We start from the raw sequence: 20,171 nt of genomic DNA, 5'->3' as shown, positions 1-20,171 counted from the left end.
ATGCTGAGTCCTTCTGACGTTTGTACAGAGATGAAAACAAACTGTTTAAACAGGAAGTGTCAAAGTGAATTCCATAATATCCATTCAAGCTGTTTTAAGATCTTTTATATGTAAAAAAAATCAAGGATAATTTGATTCGTCAAGAAAATGTTGATTTAAGAAGACTTAAATCTTTCATGGTTATGAAACCACCACCATCATAAAAAAATAAATAAAATAGAAAATGCATTAGGGTGTGGGATGCTAAAGTCATGAGATATTTATTTATTTATTTTTTACATGTATCTCATAAAACTAGCATTTAAAGCTTTGGATAGGAATCCATAGGAATATTAATAATCCTACTCCAGGAACTTAACCCACATACATACAAAAAGGCAGACAGGAAACACACAGAGCGAATGAAATTCTAACGATCCTGACACATCATGTTCTCAGCACACACTCCCACAGAGCAATGAAAACATGCATGAAGACCCAAAACAGGATGTAGTTTTTTAAAATAGATGGTTAAGGATGAGGTGAAGCTTAAATTTGGGTGAGGGGTAAGAGAATGTGAGAGAAAGATACTTTAGGTGAGTATAACTATAATGAACAATTGATTATTTTAAGATTAAAAGAAAATGAAATAAACTATCACTACTTTTAACTTTGTCTGGCCCCAGGGCTTTGGTCAAATGAAGGCACTAATCAAAGCTAGTAGCAGTAAAACTGAAATGCAAGAGGAAACAATCAGTGTGCAACATTGAAATTAGACTAGAATTAGAATAGAATACACCATATAAATGTTCCAAAAATGGTTTTCACTGTGATGCCATGGGACAATGGTTTAGGGATTTTCCAAAGAACTTTTCAGTGAACCGTTATTTATTTATTTATGTATTTTTTTTTTTGCATAGATTCAAGAACATTTTAGTAATCAGAAGATCCATTTTCCACTGCAAAGGACCTATAGTGTAATGGATGTTCCATGGATGTTAAAGATCCATAAATGCCAATAAAGAACCTTAGTCACACTTTTGTTTGGGGACCAATTCTCACTACCCTTATGAAAAAGAAGTTTATTCAAGTGTGTGATTAGTATACTTCTTTTAAACTAAAAATACAAGTATGCTTTTAGTTTACTTTTTATGTACTTCTCAGAAATATACTTAAAATGACATTTAAGTATACTTGGCTTATACATACAAAAAGTCTAAATATATTTGAGCTATACTTGTGCTCCTAGAATCTGTGAGGGCACTAGCACACATCTTCTGTACAGAATTTCCAAAAAACCAAAAGTGAAGAAGAAAAAGAAACAGATACTAACACATATAATCTAACAGGATCATCTGACATGAAACAGCATCAAAACTGTAACTTTATGGAATAAAATGTCGACAGATGAAGAGGAAATAATTACAGTCAAGCTTTGGGGTGTTGATTGACTCCATCTACGTTTTGATTATCATTCTGAATCTAATTCATAGTCTTTTTTCAGCTTTTTGTTCAAATGTTATTTCTTTATTTTTTATGAAACTTACCCACATTAAAGTGTTTAAAAAAAGAATGCATGAAGCTAGAATAAAATGTTTTTGTTTACAAGCAGATACCCAGTTCTTTCTTTGGATGTTTTGTATGTTCAGATATTCATATAACAAAATTTATACAAATTCAAACCTAAATAGGGACATAGTAGTATACTTAAAGTATGATCTAAAGTTCACTTAGAAAACTTATGGGTATACTTGCAGTATAAAACTACTAAACTAGTAGTTTACTGAGACTATACTTCTGAGTGTACAAAGTATTTAATTAGTAAACTATCAGTACACCTATAATTGCAGTACAAACTACAAACATAGAGCTAAACTATTTGTATACTCAAAGTTTGCTACTGTTATACTTAAAGTATACTTAAAAGTATACTTTTATATACTAGAAAGTGGGCAATTGAAACAGTACACTTACAAGTATACTTCTAGAACACTGATATTTGTTTACTTGCTACATAAAGTATACTTAAAAATATACTTGAACTTTACTTAAGTATACTTAATAAACTTGAAGTATACTACTTTTTGGTAAGGGTATTAACCAACTATTAAACTATGTTTTTGCCTCAGTAAACTCCTAATTGGCTGCTTAAGTTTAGGTATTGGATGGGGTTAAGGGATCCGCCTTGCAAGTGCTAATAACAGCCAACATGCTAGTTATATGCATGATAATAAGCAACTAGTTATTAGTTAGGATTGGTCCCTAAACTAAACTGTTACCAGAACCTTTATTTTCATGAGCTGGTGATCCCCAGCATTGCATGCTGGTATAATATCATTATTGTTAGAATATTATGGTACGATTAAATATTACAAGATCATCATATGGGTTTGTGGTAATGCATTTGTGCATTTTTGTTGCATGTACTGTATTTGTGAATTGCAGGGCATTTGTGTTTGATACTGTTATCTAAATAAAAATGACTGGATCAGTCAGTCAGTTGTTGTGCTCTCTGGGCCGCGTCTCCCTTCATTCTGCAGCTTTCCACACTTCACTTTACACATTTTCCAAAGCTGGTGAGACCTGACCTGTGCTGAAATGGGGGTTTCATGACACTCTAACAGCTCTACTTTCAAGGTGCAGTGTTTGACATTTTGCATATGATTGAGCCAGGAGTGCTCCGAAAGGTGGCTTCTCTCAAAACCACGTTAAATATTTTTCTAAAGAGCTCATGGATACAGCTTTAGTATACTGTATACACTGTCCCAGACTCTTCTCTGAACTGTCTGTCTCTTCCTCCCCCTCACATCCTGGTTTAGATCTCTAATCAGCTTTTCATGAGTTGGCCAGTCACAACATCTGCTGTTTATTTTATTTTATGCAAATAAGGATTTATACAGACACATCACTAAATTGAAATTAACGAGGCATCGCTATGTCAAAGTCTCTTATCAGAGGGTCTAGTGACCCTAATTTTCACATGGGAGAGCGGAGGAGTTGATAGCAGAATGGCAGTGAAAAAAGAAAGCACATTTGGAGGTCATAATACATTTGCATTGCATTTTTTTCTCCTATGAACTCTCCTATGAATCCACTAAAGGTCATCACCTGTTTCAAGTGTTAAATACTGCAATGTACTTAAAATATTGGACACTTTGCATACTCCACTGCATTCCAACCTCGTCGAAGTCACCAAACACATTTATTTTGGAGAGTACTTGCTCAAAATCACCAACACAGTTTAAGCACTGAGGACTGTCACGTAAGAGTCTCCACAGGGGCTTTCTGTGCTAAGCACTTCTGCACTTATACTGGCTGAGAGCTTTTCCAAAAACTAGACACAGGAGACAAATTATCATTAGATAACAGCGTTCCCTCTGGGTGTCCATCAGGAGCCAGTCATTTCTGTGAGGGAACAAATGAGAAGGTCTTGAATCGACTGGAAGAGATAGATAGTCTGTACTTCACAGGAGGTACAGACCTGTTTTTGCCATTTCTGCCTTTATTTATAGAGGACAGTACAAAGAACAGAAAGAAGGTGAAGTGGGCAACCATGCCATAAGTGAAAATGCTAGCAATAAAGCTATCGGCTCAGATAGGAGAGATATATTTTTTTTAATGACAGGCCTGTAAAACAGCTCAATCTGAGGAACAGAGAGAGAGAGAGAGAGAGAGAGAAAGAGAGAGAGAGAGAGAGAGAGATAGAGAGAGAAAAGAGCCACAGGAACCCCAGAATTATCTAAGTTTTCAGTGGCGTTTAGCTGATGTTATATCACTTATTGACAGCTTTAGCCACTAAAGTGATTACAGAACAACTTGATTTTCTCATAATCTTGACTTTGACCACTTTTCTCATGATCTTGTCAAACTGGTGCTGTTCAAAGTATAGACCAAACCTGTTTGACTTTTTCTTCTTTGGAACAGCTTCCTGAGAACACGTGTCTTTAATGAATCAACTCCAAGGACACATATTTTATTAAACAGCGTAAATTCTTTTCACACAATGCATCACAAGGTTGCTATTTAGTAAATACACTGGGGAGCAGAAATGCAGTATGTCGTGAGAACTAAAATAAGACAGCAGATGGGCTTTTCAATTAGTGTGTGTCAGTTTCACCTGCATTAGCTCTCCATTGTGTAGGTGAGGTCAGGGGATTGTTTGTTGGGGCTTTGGTTTTACCAGGCTAGATATCACACCCAGTTGGTTGCTATGAGAACCGCTGTTGCTGTAACCCTTCAGCAAATAAATGATCATGTCTCATAGGCATTAACAAATATGCAATTATGCTGTATGGGTCGATAGCAAACAGAGATAAGATGGCATAAATAACACTAATGATGCTGTTGTCTGGAAGTTCCAGACTGTCTGTCTAATGGCAACAAAGGCCTGTGTGACCAGGGCACTGTGTTCTGTCCAGCTGTAATCACTATCTGGAGAGATGTGTCCATCATGCCAGTCTTAGCTGTATGATTGACCTGCGGCCTTCAGTAACTGCAGGCGGCGGCAATGTTGAGCACCAGCTCTCTGCACAACCTTTAACATTATCCTTATTTTTAATAAGGATAGTTTAATAAGGATTTAACTTGAAAGTGTCAAGATGTTTTACATGTTTTCATCCCATTACTTTTCCAGTTGTTTTACATACACTCATTTTAGAGAGATGACCACCATGAGAATGATTTCTTTACTTTCACTTTTGAATATGAAAAATCCTTTGAAATTCTTCCAAAAAAGAAAAAAAGAAAAGGTGCAGAATCATAATTCAGACCACAATTCAGTATAAAAATGTTAAGATGACATCACTGTTGGTTAGAATTTTGAACAACAGGCTTGAGACTGAAAGTATCTATAAAAAGTTTGACTTCAGCCCAGTCTGTATGTTAAGTAGTTTGGGCTAAATTTAAATGCATATTAAGGATTCAGGGATTTAACCAAACCTTAAAGCGATAGTTCACCCAAAAATGAAAATTTGATGTTTATCTGCTTACCCCCGGGGCATCCAAGATGTAGGTGACTTTGTTTCTTCAGTATAACACAATAGCCTTGTCCAAATACCCACACTTGCGGTCTTTGCATTTGATCACTTGACTACTCTTATGATGTATTTCCTGTATTTGGCAGAAGTGTTCAAGTGAGGATGAAGACCACAAGTGTGTGTACAACTTTTCATTACCTGATGGGACACACTTTAATTTCTGGTGGTTCTAATTAAGTGATAAAAAGTTGCAAATTATGTACAAAATAAATATAGGCTACTTGCCTTTGCACCAATAAAACGTGTCGCACTTTGTTTTACTACCAAATTATATGTAATATCTAATTATTATTAATATTTAACTTACATTGCAAAGTTTCCCGTGACCTCTCGGAATCTTGGCAAAAAGTCTCGCAATTTATTTCCACAAAATGATGCATGATGGGATACACTAAGCCTTGAATACCGCTCTGCACTTTGGCGTTTTTAAGATCTGGACAGTCTTGCACACTTACTTCCTGTCGCATGCACGTGCTCTCAAGTGGCCAAGACCGCAAGTGTGGGTATTAGGACAAGGGTAAACTGAGATTTTGTGAGGGCGTGAGGCGTCTTCTTCTTCTTCTTGCTTTATGGTGGATCACAGACTTATAAGTGCATTACCGCCACCTATCTCTCAAATGGACAACTGACACTCCTAATTAAGATTGTAGATAGAGTGTTAATGGTCCATTTGAGAGATAGTTGGCAGTAATGCACCTATAAATCTGCGATCCGCCATAAAGCAAGAAGAAGAAGACTCCTCATGTGCCTGCTGCTGAGAACGCGCTCAGGAGAGTTCTAACAGTTCAGACAGTGCGGTGAAACAGAGGTAAAAAACTATATAAATACTGTTCAGTTTCTTGCACAGACTGATTGTTTTGTGTCTTTACACATCAATGTACTATCACGAGCTGCAGGTGCCGTGATTCCCATCCACTTACATTATAAGAGTGATAGACTGCAACGGTTTGAGTTAAAAATCTTGGCTTGTGTTCTACTGAAGAAACAAATGGCACTTTTCCACTGCATGGTATGGCACTGTACAGCTCGGTATGGTTCACTCTTGGGGGGTTTTCAACTGGGTACAGTACCCGGTACTTTTTTTTTAGTACCACCTCGGTTGAGGTTCCAAGTGAACCGTACCGTTACCAAAACCGTTACCAAAATGTCACATGTAAACTCTGCTGATCACAGTTTGGCCAGAGAGAATCATCGCTACCTGCATCAATGAACTTGCAACACAAACACACAAAACTGTTTTGAACGAGCACACCTTTTTATAACAACCAAAAAGTTTCATTGTCTGTTGAGGAAGTACAGACGTTCCTCTCGCTGATAGCAGAGGAGCGGATCCAGCGAGAGCTTGATGGCGCGACGCGGAATGAAAAAGTTTTTTTTTTTTTAGGAGTCGTGGCAGTAGAGGCGACGCGACTATAACGATATGTGAATAATCCCGCCCACTCTAAAGCAATACTAAACTGAAGTGGAAACGCAAACTGTGCTGAGCCGTACCGTACTGAGCCATGCCGTACCACGCAGTGGAAAAGCGCCAAGTCACCTACATCTTGGATGCCCAGGGGATAAGCAGATAAACATCAAATTTTCATTTTTGGGTGAACTATCCCTTTAAGCTCAATGACCAAAAATCAATACAGCACTGCTACAGTAGAGGATGAATCCAAGACAGAAGCTCATTTCACATTTTTCAAAAACAAATCAATAATGGGCATTATGCAGCACTGTTAGATAGCACTATTTTGCAATCCAATGTCAAGAATCAAAAGAAATGTTAATTCTCTATTTGCCTGACCCAAAATGCATCTAAATGTGACTGATAAGGTTGTCGTACCCCAAGAAACTAATGTAATATCAGTCAATTACAGGTTTTGAAATGCTTTCATGTATCGATTAACACTAATAACACTTACAATCCCATCAAATTCATATCTTGTATGATGAGATGGAGCCAAAGACCACAGGATGTTGTTGCTAATAATCGAATGCCATCCGGATTGTTCCAGCTCAACAAAGATGACACACAAGAAAGGTTTAATTGTTCACTTTTTTACAAACAAAATATTTATTCTGATAGGTACAAATGACAAGGACTTCATTTACAGGCTGACAAGCTTGCTGTAATTTACTCAAAACATAAAAGGGGAAGCAAATCAATCAGTTCATCAGTGTGTGCATTATTTCAGTATCCCTGATTTTTAAAAACAGACCGTTAAGATAAACAACTGTCTAGAAAGAGGGGGACCCATCAGATATCCATATGAGAAGAAACCGGATACAATAAACTCTTATGTAATAAATGTACATATGCAATGAAATCAGATGGCGCTTCTCAGATTGATCAAGATGTATCTGTATAACCAGTGAGTGAAATCTAAATACTAGGCTAAATAAAATAATTCTGTCACAGTCTTTTAGAGCAAAATGACAAAAGTCTATGTCACCACTCCAAACATAATAATTACAATATATTTAATAATTACAGAGGGCACAGGAAGGGCAAGTCACTGTGGTTTTCGGGGCTGGGCAGCGATATAGAGGGCCATTAAACAGTAGAGGGTGCCGCCAATCGTCAAGCCCATCGTGGTCCTATACAGCATTTTGTCCATGACTCCACGCTTCAGGTGAACCGGTGCTCCATCAGTTTTCTGTAACAGGCCATATTGTTTAATACACAAAAAAAAAAAAAAAAAAAAAACTTGTTTTATAAAATAAAAATTATTTATTTGCATTGAGTCTACATTAATAATTTAATTTGGTAAGAAAGATACCTGCATAAATCCAGAACCAAATTGAGATTTTGGCAATTGATTCAGTCTAGGACTGGGCTGACAATAACGATTAATCGATTCGGATTGATATTCATTTTGCTTAACAAAACCTTCCTAAACATCACTTGTAGTGTGCCTCCTACCCAATAATCGCAGTAGGCTTTGTGTTTTGCTCATTTTGATATGAAGCATAAATTAGGGCTGGGCGATATATCTAACGATATGATCATGCGCATCTAGTCAGTAAATCTGGTTCCGTGATTAGCGCTAAATCGCCATTACCTGCTTTCAAATGGAGCGGCATTTAATAGACAGAGCCGTAGATCACTGACAAGGTACGCAATATCACGTTGATTATCGAAGGCGATTCATCTGGGATAATGAACGCGATATTGCATAGCTTGTCAGTGATCTAAGGCTCTGTCTATTAAATGCCGCTCCATTTGAAAGCAGGTGATGGCGATTTAGCGCTAATCACAGAACAAGATTTACTGACTAGATGCGCATGATTATATCGTTAGATATATCGCCCAGCCCTAGCATAAATTCAAGCTTTCAATTTCTGTTAATTTTATCACAGAAATTCAAACATTAAATATCATTTTGACAGTCTTGTTTCATTTTGACAGAAACAATTATCATTAATATTATATATATATATGACTGAATAATTTAATGTTTTCATACAACTCTTATGTGTTGATCTGAAAATAAACAGCAGTTGAATTTGAATGTTAATTTTAACCTTTAATATTACTGTAATGTGCCAACTGTATAGTTTACAGCATTAGACAAGAGATTGTTTTACTTAAGAAAAATGGACTTGTACTTAATTTATAAGTTTTATTTTTTTTTATTCTAGAGAATCAATTACGACCGAGAGTAGCTGTATAATTTGTCATGACAGAAATTTAGGGTAACGGTTACAGTTAAAGGGATACTCCACCCCAAAATGAAAATTTTGCCATTATTCACTTATCCTTTTCTTGTCGCTTCATAATGTTACGGTTGAATCACTGATGGCAGATGGACTATTCTGATGATGATTTTCATACTTTTCTGGACCTTGACACTGTTATTTATTTGACAGTCTATGGGACAGTCTCAAGCCTCCCGGTTTTCATCCAAAATATCTTAAATTGTGTTCTGAAGAAGAACAAAGCTTTTACAGGTTTGGAATGACATGAGGGTAAGTGAATAATGACAAAATTTTCATTTTGGGGTGGAGTAACCCTTTAAAACTGTTTCTTTTACAGTGTACTTGTTGCACACGTTACATTACACTTACTTCATACTTACTATTATAATAACATTAAATTATGCAGAATTACATTCAACTAACCCTAAGTCAAACCCTAATTCTAATCCTAAATATATATTAAGTACATGCAGTTAATTAATATTACTCCGTATTTAAATGTGTAATTACACTGTAACAAGGACACCTTAAAAAGCTGAATGTGGCTATTCCAATTATAATTTAGAGTTTGAATTTATGATACTTGTTTTTAACTCAGGTGTTGCAAAATGTGAAGCTGTTTTAGGACTGATGCCAGCCAACTGTTCATACTGTTTTGGTTCGTGTCCATGTTACAAATAAAAATAAAAGCGTCAAAGACGGAGTACATTTTCTGTTATGAAATATCTAAATCACTGGGTTGAAAATCAAACAACTAAAAAAAAAAAAAAAAAAAAAAAAAAAAAAAAATCACAGTGCAATACCTGGAAAATCTTCTGCAGCTCAGGAACTTTGTTGATTCCCATGTAGTGAGCCACTGACCCGGTCTCTGAAACAACCTTGGTGGGTACCGCAAAGATCATGGGAGGAGCCTGAGAGGGAACCGTGGGCTTCAGCCCCTGTCAGGACAAACACAATGACATAAGAGCTGCAGAGACATTACGGCACCAACAAATGACTACTGCCTTTATTTACTGATTTTAACATCAGTCCAAACCCCTATGCTGGCATTGTCTTCCTCTGACGTCAAAGGGACACTCACACCTCACAAAGGTCACTCGTAGTGAACCACATCTCAATATCCGAAAAGGACCCAAAAATCAATATAAAGCAGAATCATCTAAACCTGGATACACTAACATCACACAAAAACTAGTCAGTTAATCATCATTCATGACTATTAAACACTCTTATAGTGCTTTACCCTCTTTGGAGCTTAAAGGTGTTAAAACAAAGGCAAACGTGACAGTAAATCAAGAGTAGCTGAGAGTGTTTATAAAGACACAATAAAGGGTCCCTTTGGCTGAGTGTCTGTGAAGCGCTTCCTGTGAAGGTCACTCCAGATTCGCGCTTCTCATAAAACAGCGGCGGAGCGGAGGGTTTGAGTACCTGCGGGCTGTAAGCGGACGCTGCTGTCACTCCCGTTAATTTCCCAGTGACTCCGCTGACCTTATAATACATGTTTGTTGATAATACTGTGAGTCACACAGCAGACAGGATCCCGTCCCACCACCTGCTCTCTTCCGTGTCCGAGTCAGTGAGAGGACCCCGGAGGAAATCACGTCACTTAGCAGCCCGATGCTTGCCCGATTAAAAAAAGCGTCAACCCTACCTTCAGCCTCTGTTGAAACAAAATGCTATTATTAAATTATGAATAAAAGAGTTCACACTACTGCTCAAAAGTTTGTGTTCAGTAAATTGCAAATCGTAATAATATTTCCATACAAAACTTGTGAATACCCTTCTACAACAATACTTCTGTTCTTTCTCTCCACTTGTTTGGGATTTATATAATACGGTCTGATTAACATTATTTAGAAACGCAAATTAGACTTTTTAAATATGATTTAGATATGTATGTCTTCTCTTACGTCTGCTCCAAAAATAGAATGTCAAAAACGTCAAGTTTACATAGCATATGGAGCTTATTATGAAACCGATTTTTTGTGTTTATTTGGAAAAGCAACACAAAATAATAAAATAAAAATTAAAAGACCACAAAACAGTATTTTTTTGTACTATTTATTAATATTCAGGTTTCAGGTGAATTTTGTCAAGACCTGCTTCAGCTAACACAGAGGCAAATTCTAGTTTATTCAAAATAGACTTTCTATTTAAAAAATACATTGAAAGCTTACAGTACTGGTGAATGCAGAAAAAAGAGAAAAAAAAAATAGCCTAACTGTAGCTTACAGCAGGGTTTCAAACACTCGTCTGTAACTAAACATTACTGAGGTATAAAAATCCCTACAAAAAGCTCAAACCATGTGTAATAAGCCCAAGCTATTATATCAGTGATACACAACATATGATCATAATGCACAACTGTTACAACAATAATAAAATAAGTTTAATAATAATAATAATAATAAACCCTAACAAGTTTAAATGGGTTGTGTCAGAACTGTGTATGGCAAAACTTTATTTCTGCAGAGTTAACACAACAGAGAAATATTAAAAGTATTACAGTAAACATATATATGTCCATTGAGACAATTTTTGGCAACACTGTTTTGCAAGTGTCATATGATGGAACAGTGTCAGATGTGTACACATTAAAAATGATAAAAAAAAAACTGTTACACGTTCCTCCGAGAGATCTCTTGCTGCTGTTGTGAGATTTTAGTAGGGACTGAAGTGAAACGGATCACATCCTACTGACAAACTGTAGAAATAAAAGAAAATATCTGCTGGTTTATGAGATGTTATTATTCACATGTTCATGGCTTTTAGCTGTCATGAGCTTTTCATTAGAGCACTGATGTATTTGCATGTAAAGTACGCAGGTTCCTTTATGTTTACCATGATTAATGAAGCAGGCAATAGAGAAGCAGTGGGATGAAAGTGCATTACGAACAGATGAGTGGCAGCTGACACCTGCAGCCTGCAATTAATTTCAGGGATTTCGCTTATTTTCACTTTTACATTAATTTCTGGGTGTTGTTGTGTGTACATGTGAGCCAAGGGAGTCTGTGTCTGAAATTATCTGAAGGCACACTGGAGAACACCTCAGCATGATCTCTTCAGGAGGTTTAATTAATGAGGAGGGAAATCTTAGCACATTTTAGTCTGACACATTTTTCTTCCTGGAACCCAAAACGGAATGCATCTATTTCCAATCACACAAATTTCCGTTTATTAATTCACAAAAGCCAGTGCTGCAGTCGGTGACTGCTGGTTTCCATCCATAAACTGCTGTGAGGAATATGAATAAAGATGACGATGATTAGTACAAATGTGGTAATTACAGAGGAGAGAGGCACCGCACCTTGCACAAGAGGAATTATTCTTAGAAAAGGTGAAAGTTTGTCGCTTACTTCTTTAAACAGGTAGTTTGTCTGTATTTAAACTGGAGATTCTGTTTGCAGTATTAAGAACTGATTATTTAGCAGGCATTTTTGTGGCAATCTGATGTCAATTTTTATTTCCTAAAAAAACAAAAATTCTAATGGGACTGTATATTTTGTACACACACACACACACACACACACACACACACACACACACACACACACACACACACACATATATATATATATATATATATATATATATAAATACCGAATATAACATTATAAATGCTTTTTGCCTGCTGTCCCCTTTAAACATGAATAAAATTTAACACGATTTTTAACCAAATAGTTGTACTAAAGCACTCTTCTGCAGTTAAATATTTCTGAAACAAAATATTTCAATATATAATATTAATTATATAATTTATAAGAAAATATAAAACACTACAAGCTGGCAAGAAGGACCAGATGGAGCCACTTTTTTCATTCTGAATGGGGGGAGAAAAAAAGAGAAAAACCCAACAGTAAAAAATGAAAATAAATAAATAATTAAAATAAAATAACTTATTATTGCACTGTTAAATATTTTACCATATCATAGTCATAACTGTATTATGTATTGTGAGACGCGTACATTGACATTGGAATGTTTACCAAATTAAAAACAAATTGTGTTGTTTGCAAGACAGTATGAAAATGAGGCAGATTTCTAAAATGCAAAATGTTTTCTTTTAAAGTCAACATGAATCCATTTTACTTCTGTGCTCTGAATATTTACATGTGTAACAGAACAGCATATTCAGTGAGGAAAAATGTAGCATAGGACTTTTTTTTATATTGGGAACTGGTGAAAAAGTGGATATTACGTACCATAACGGACTACTGTAGGTGGTTGAAAGGGAGGAGTTAAAAACAAAATAGAACATGAACATAATCAGCTAAGGAAGGTCTTTCAGAGGTGGATCAAATTATTAAGTTAATACTTTTTTGAATCTGAAATAATATACACAGATGAATGTGCCTCAAGAAAATAAACAGGGTCAATTTTCATGATGACTTTTCCTTAATTGTTGACTTCCATTTAAAAATGTAAACAGGCCAACATTATTTACATGTTATTTGACATCAAATAACTCTTTTGTTACAATTTTACACACAGTTTTTTTTATTTCGTCACATGATGCACTGAAAGAAATGTGTCGAGATGAAAACCCAGATAACAGGACAAACTCTGAATGTTCCTCTAGGAGCATTAAGGAACATAAGGGCCACAATAACATAGAGACAGCAGTGAGTCGGGGAGAAGTGGGTGTCATGGGTGACTCCATGGGAGGAGATGACCTTGAGGTAGCTGTGTCACTAAAGATCTCCAGAACCTTCCAGAACCTTGCTTTCTGTGCAACCCCAAAAGTGCACAAGCCTCAAGGCATCTCACTCCTGTGTGAAAACTGGCAGGGCGGTAGAGGACATTCATAGGTAAGAGGATTCGGGGAGAACTCTACACGCTCTACGTGGTGTCATCCAAAACACCCAACTCTCCATGACAGCACTCTCTCTCGATGGCCCGTTATGTTCCTCTCAGCATAGCTGCCCACACAGCTCTCACTTTATCCTTGTAATTCTCAGTCTATTCCGCTCATTATGTCCCACTACCTCTGGAGGTTTGCTGTCACACTGAATTGGGTCTGCACAACAATTTAGCCTGGAAAGAGTGTTCAGAAAGTGGAACGGATTGATTAAAATTCATGTTTTTGTAATCTATTGTCATTAAAAAAGAGAGGCTCTCAATATTTTAAATGCTGGAAAAGTGGTACTGCTTTAAAACTCCATTGCTTATAAATGAAGGCATCATCAAAGAGAAAGGTTCTTGGGCGACAAGACGATTAATTTATTTCTCTCATATCTGCTTGCCAACACTGTGGGCTGCCTAAGTGGCGTTCAAAAGCTAAATCTTTTGGAGGAACGCCACATGTATAAGGTAATGCGCAGATCTCTGAGAGAGCGAGGGCTTGTTGAGTGATTTCAAGGCCTCTGAAAGTTTCCCTCCAGCAGTGTGTACCTGTCAAGGACACCTGGCCTCTGTGATACAGTCACCATGGTAGCCTCCTCCAGCCCCTTGAGTAACAGATACAGCGCATACTGAAGCTCAGCAGCGCTGAGAGAGTCTGTTCTGAGATGAATGCGGCAGATGGAAATGCCTCGGGAGATCTTTGCACTAGCCATTGATTTCTCTAGCAGAAAGCGGTCCCGTTATTGGCCACAGCCAAACCTCAGAGTCAGTTGAGGAACTCAGCAGACAGGCTTCGGGTGCAGCGAGCCGAGCGGAACTTGAGTTCGTGGTAGCACTGTACAAAGCTGTGGTAGATGAAGGTGATCGGAAGAGCCAGCAGCACTATTCCACTCACGACGCACAGGCCACCAAGCACACGTCCCGGCACAGTGATGGGGTACATGTCTCCATAGCCAACAGTGGTCATGGAGATAATAACCCACCAGCAGGCGGCAGGAATGCTAGCATATTCCTCGTTCCCGGACTCCAGATCCAGGCCGTGCTCTAGAAGTTGTGCCAGCGCTCCGAATATGGCCATGGCCACGCAAATGAAGACCAGGAGCATGACCATCTCACGGTAGCAGCGCTTCAACGTTAACCCTAAAGTCTGGAGCCCTAGGAAGTGTCGCGCTAGCTTGATGACCCAGAAGATTCGCATCATGCGCAGCACGCGCAGCGTCACGCCGGCCCTCTGCAGCTGAGAGTTTTCTCCAGTCAGAACCGTCATGGTGACAGAGATGTAATAGGGGGTAATGGCCAGCAGGTCTATGATGTTCAGCGGACGTCGCACAAACTCACACTTGTCTCGGGACACAATGAAGCGCACGATGCACTCTGCCGTGAACCAACCGATGCACACCGCCTCAATGATCCTGGACAGGTGCGCGGTGATGGGGAAAGAACAGAAAGACAGTTTGAGAGAGAAAGAACGGGATAAGGAACATAGTCTCATTTACCACATCAGATGTTTAATTCAAGGTGCCAAAGTTTGCAATAATTCAAAGCCATTTTAAAGCTTTCACTGAGACTCATCATCTTGTTTACTAAGCTGTTGAATGATTTACACATTGCTATTGCTGCTTGCTCACAGATCCTTTGAAAAGCTGACTGAAATTTTCTGAGGCAACATGTAGTAAATTCAAAAAGCCAGCAATCGCTATAGGAATGAGCTGACTTTCTTCAAAATTACGCCTCTGTTCAAGATTGCGCTTACAACTTTAATAATGGCTTAGAATTAATGAACTGATGAAATTACACTAGCAAATAAATAAATGAACAGCTCTTTTATTGTCTTGTGATCCAAATGACCATGAATTAATTGCTAATTGAAACAAATGCACAGTAAATTTATATTTTCATTATGTGAAACTGAAATATTGAAGCATTTTGAAATGCACTCTGCTATTTAATCCATGCAGCCTCTTGGATTCCCATAAGGCCTAGCAATACCGTTTATGGAGTTATGCCAATATTGATCACAGTATTTGTATTCCTCTCAGAGTCTAATGATGACAGTAATGATGTCTGATGAAAGCCAGACAGGAAAATGGATTGAAGTATATTCACAGAACGCCAGTAATTGTTAGTGACTGAGTGAAAACAAACAAACAAACAAAACTATTATCAAGTAGATATGTCAATGCTCATTGTCTTTATCTGTTTTGGCATTTTTTTCAAACGGTTGCTGGGGCTTAAAGGGTTGTATAAAAAACTAAAATAAATAAATATATAAATAAAGGCAAACCATTCCAGTTCAGAGCCCTGCCAATTTCTCTTTGTTTTAAAAACCAAATCAATATCATTTAAAATTTGATTCTGAGGATGAGATTAGAATTTTTGAGTTGAAAATTGGTGAAACAGATCTGGCAACAGATAGCAAAGTTTATTTCTCTTTGGTTCTCTGAGAGAGAAACAAGTTGCTCTTTCAAATCCACTTGACAAGTTAGACTTTTTTTTTTTTCTTTTTTTTTTTTTCTTTTTAGACAAATTCAGATTTTGTCTTTTATCAACATCTGTTACACCAAAATGACCGGTGTAGCCTATTTCAGTTGTGTTTCAAACCCCAAAATAGATGCGCAAAATGTCCCATTTTACATCAAGTGGAGTGAAACTCTAGTTTATATGCAACAAAATTGCCTGACGTTTTCACATCAGATGTGCTTTTCTGACAGAAGTCAACTTTGAGCTGGAATAGAAGCAACACAGAGGAAAAATGGAGACATTGAAAGTTGTCCCCAAAGACATAATCACTCCTACTAATGACAGCTGAGAAAAAACAAACCTGATTTTTCAGCAACATAGACCATGTTATATTTTGTACACACAAACACACACAGTATGGAAGTTTGCTCCTCAGGTACCAGTACCTTCAGAACAGTCCACGTGGCAGTTATGAATATGGAACAGACAAACACAGAGGTTAAAAGGATATTAAAAACAAAGAAAATTGCTAACATACTAGTTTTTCCAGTGGTTGTTTTTAACACTGTTTGTTGCAGGTTTCTAACTATATAAATGACTAGTGGCACCAGTATTCGACTCACCTTTTGCTCTTTTATTTATTTATTAGTCTTATTGTCATTTTTTTCTCATTAATTAGCTTTTTGTTTTAAATGGCATTAAATGGGGTCAGAAAATACAGTCCAGCTTAAATAATTTCAAACAGCTGACATGTTTTGCTGTTTAGAATCCATTCCTCCTCATGACCTACAAACTGCTGGCTCTCAACCTTCATTCAGCACCTTGGAGAGAGACAGCTCTACCTTCCTCAGAATAGTGCGCTTTCCAGCTTCGCTTCAGTTTTAGCTACGCGCACTGTTACCATTCTCACAATCAGTGAAAATCGAGGAGCTTCGAGATGCTCGAGTATTTGTTGACTAGACTATGAAACTCATGCTGAAAGATAAAAGACAAACATTTAGGAAATACGATAACATGACAATATACACATGATTACAGAAGACTTTAGACAAGTGTGGCTGCAGACGGGCATATTTATAGGCATTGCTTTATGAGAAATACACACTTGATGTGTTCTTGTATTAAAACAGCTGGACAAACAGCTTGCATTAAAACAACTAAGATGTGTTTTTAAAAGTTGAATTGATTTTGACTGCTCATGGCATGGGACAATGGACATCATCTGACTCCTTTTTAGGCTAGAACAATTACAAATAGTGCAGACCGAACACAGCCTAGAATAAAATGTATAAAATAACTGGAATTAATTAGGTGATTCCAGATATTTCAAGAAGAATGATCTTGAATAAAATAGAAGAAATGTGTAATTTTTGTTTGCTGAGCTTGGACACTGCAAATTATCTCTGCACACAAGTAAACAAATTTCTTTGTTGTGGTCAGGACGAGGCAAAGGGTAACTCATGGTAAGAGAAAACCATCTGAAAGTTTGAAAGATTTGTCATGATTATTAATCCATACAAACTACCAACTGCTTCTAAGAACCTATATAAAACATAATAAATTATTTTAAAAATAATAATTTAGTCAGGAATGTGAGAGCATACATTTATCACAAATTTCATGTCAGTGGGATGGAAAATCAGAAGAGAAAATGTCCAAGTGAGTGCTCAATGGTGGATTATTATAAACAGGTTAGACAGGAATCGTTGACCTCTGTGATTCATTTCACGTTTTTTTATTTTTTATTTTTTTTTCTCTCAGCATCCCATGTCATGAACTTTACATTTTTAAGACAATTTGCTATGTTAAAGTTACAGACACTACCTTTTAATTTATGTTTTAATGGTTGATATGTGGGCCCTGGCTTTATTTCAATACTTGGGTTAACATTTCATTTTTATTAATTAATGTATTTATTTATTTTCCCATGAACTAAACTATTCAGTAGAAAAAGTTATTATGAGAAGCATGTGGCTTGTGTGATTTTAACGTCAGCCCCATGAGGAGACATTCTCCATGTAAAATAAAACGGCTGTCCTAGGCTATTTTTTACAGTATGGGTGTAAATCACGCATTTATTAAAAGTACTACTTATCTGATCATGTCTAGCGTTTTATTAAGAGTTAATTGTTAATTGCACCTTTAAAAGACATTCAACGTTTAAGAACTAGTCGAGACACCTATTTCCTCTGCGTGGCGTCTAGCTGTTTTTGAACACAAGAACGCATCCTGTGTCAACGACCCCTGTGGGATATTTTACCGCTGAAATCTCACAAAAAAGTTAGGAAGTTTATTCAAGAAAGAAGACATAAATACCCGGATGGATGCTCTAAAGAGTCTGTGTACCTGTGCTCTTCCACTATGTTGCTCTCGGCAGTTTTCCAGTCTGGAAGAGTGCTCGCGCAAAGCATGACCATGGACACAATGACAAAAATCACCGACACGGACGCCAAAATTTGCGCGGCCAGGGAGGAGGTGGGCTCTTCGAAAGTCCTGCGCATTCGCTCCAGCCACTTTGAGTCCCGCTTCCCGTTTGACGACGCATCCGTCCTGAATTCATCGTCCGTTTCGTGGTGCTCCTCGGTGAAGTGAGTGTAGGTGTCGGACATGCGGTCGTCGAGTCTTCGCTGGCAGCAGAACTCCAAATGAGAGCTTTCCAAACCCCAGTAGATCATCTCGTTGTAAAACGACAGCTCGCACATATGCGGGACGAAGCGCAGTTTGCCGTACTTCACGTACAGCATAATGAACCCGAACGCTTCTGAATGTCTGTCAAAGAAGAACTCGTTCCTCTCTCTATCGTAATCATCGCACACTTCCAGCACTTCTCTCTCCGAGGCGCAACTGTGGAGACGACTCACTCTCCTCAAAGGGAAATCCTTGATTACGTCCTTTGGAAAAGCATACTTGGTGCCACCCACGTTTATGATACAGACGCTTTTGCCGAACTTCATTTTTACGAACTTTTAAATCCTAGAGTGCGGATGAAAGTCATGTTCAGTGGGTAGCGTCAAATACTCCCAGCTTTAGCTTCAAAGTTCACGCTTCCCCTTTCTTCAAGTGTCCACCACGCGGCGTGGGAAGCGGATGGAGATAGCGCCGTCTCTCTTGGCATCCTCGGTTTGGAGAAAACTTGCGCGCTCGCGGTGCGCTTGTACCTGCGCGGCGGCTGCGCCCCGCCGATCTCCACTCCACACACGCGGCATCACGAGGGCACTTCGGTTTCCGCGATGCATCGAATCAATCCAACCTGCGGGTGAGGCACCGGGCGCGGACAGTGATGTTATGCGTGCGCGCACACGCATGCACGCACACACACACATAGCTCCAGAAGTACTCTCAGATCTCTCCTCTCGATATTCTGCTATCTATCTACAGATTTCAGGAGACACTTATCTGTCGTTTAGAGTCTACTTCAGTATCTAACCACTTACACATTCATCTTGCACAATCTTCTTAATGCCCTGTTACCTTAAGTAATATTATTTTTTAATCCCTTTGAAGGAGAACATGGGCTAGATCTTAAAGTTACTACCTTAAAATTGCATTTATTATAAAAGACAGTTAAAACATTGTAAAATGTGCTTGAAGCACCATTAGTGGTTTCTCAGATCACTGGAGTGGCTGAACCTTCTGGAGAATCTCTAAGTAGGCTACGTTTTAAATGTGCCTCAAATATCCTATTGTACTCAACGAACTTCATAATTCATATTTCAAGTGCATTAACAGATTTCCCTTCTGATACAATTCCCAGAACTGTTGACAGTCTTGCAGTATGACTCACCATATCATTTAAAGAGAATGGGCAGAATTCCCTGTGCAAATCACATTTGTACATATTTTTAAAGTTAGTTTCTTGTTACTTCTGTTATCAGTGTTTTACAATGGAATGTTTATGATAGATTTAATTTAGTTTAGTTCATGTATTATTTCATTCTTGTGTATTACACGTGATGTTTTGTCCAACACACTCTCATTCCAGACTAGGCCTATTTTATGTTCTGATTCATGTGTTTTCATTCTGCTTACTTCGTGTCTGCTTACTTCCCACTAATGGTTAGGTTTAGGGGTGAAAAAGGTTAAAGCCATGGTTGCTAAAAAAAATAAATAAATAAATAAATAAATAATTCTGATCATCAAAAGTAATTTTTTCACTAGTATGTGAGATTA

General features: G+C 37.6%; 2 protein-coding genes across 3 annotated transcripts; both read right to left on the bottom strand.

Moving 5' to 3' along the window:
* Positions 1-7,042: 7,042 nt before the first annotated feature.
* LOC109060962 (cytochrome c oxidase subunit 7A-related protein, mitochondrial-like) lies at positions 7,043-10,299 on the bottom strand. Its single transcript, XM_042736322.1, has 3 exons — positions 10,128-10,299; positions 9,503-9,637; positions 7,043-7,657 (listed from the first exon to the last, which is right to left on the bottom strand). Exons 1-3 carry the CDS (start codon positions 10,197-10,199, stop codon positions 7,514-7,516), a joined length of 351 nt encoding a protein of 116 aa, XP_042592256.1. The 5' UTR covers positions 10,200-10,299; the 3' UTR covers positions 7,043-7,513.
* A 2,281-nt stretch (positions 10,300-12,580) lies between these two features.
* LOC122139387 (potassium voltage-gated channel subfamily G member 3-like) lies at positions 12,581-19,448 on the bottom strand. Of its 2 annotated transcripts, none has more exons than XM_042736320.1 (2): positions 18,318-19,448; positions 12,581-14,953 (listed from the first exon to the last, which is right to left on the bottom strand). In XM_042736320.1, the coding sequence occupies exons 1-2, from the start codon at positions 18,953-18,955 to the stop codon at positions 14,308-14,310; spliced, it is 1,284 nt and encodes a 427-aa protein (XP_042592254.1). In that variant the 5' UTR covers positions 18,956-19,448; the 3' UTR covers positions 12,581-14,307. The 2 variants fall into 2 exon arrangements, with proteins under 2 accessions (XP_042592254.1, XP_042592255.1); XM_042736321.1 differs by having other exon boundaries at positions 18,348-19,448.
* Between the last annotated feature and the right edge of the window lie 723 nt (positions 19,449-20,171).

The sequence above is a fragment of the Cyprinus carpio genome, chromosome B13 (assembly GCF_018340385.1).
Source record: "Cyprinus carpio isolate SPL01 chromosome B13, ASM1834038v1, whole genome shotgun sequence".
Lineage (NCBI taxonomy): Eukaryota > Metazoa > Chordata > Actinopteri > Cypriniformes > Cyprinidae > Cyprinus > Cyprinus carpio.
This window is presented reverse-complemented; position numbering and strand designations above follow the sequence as displayed.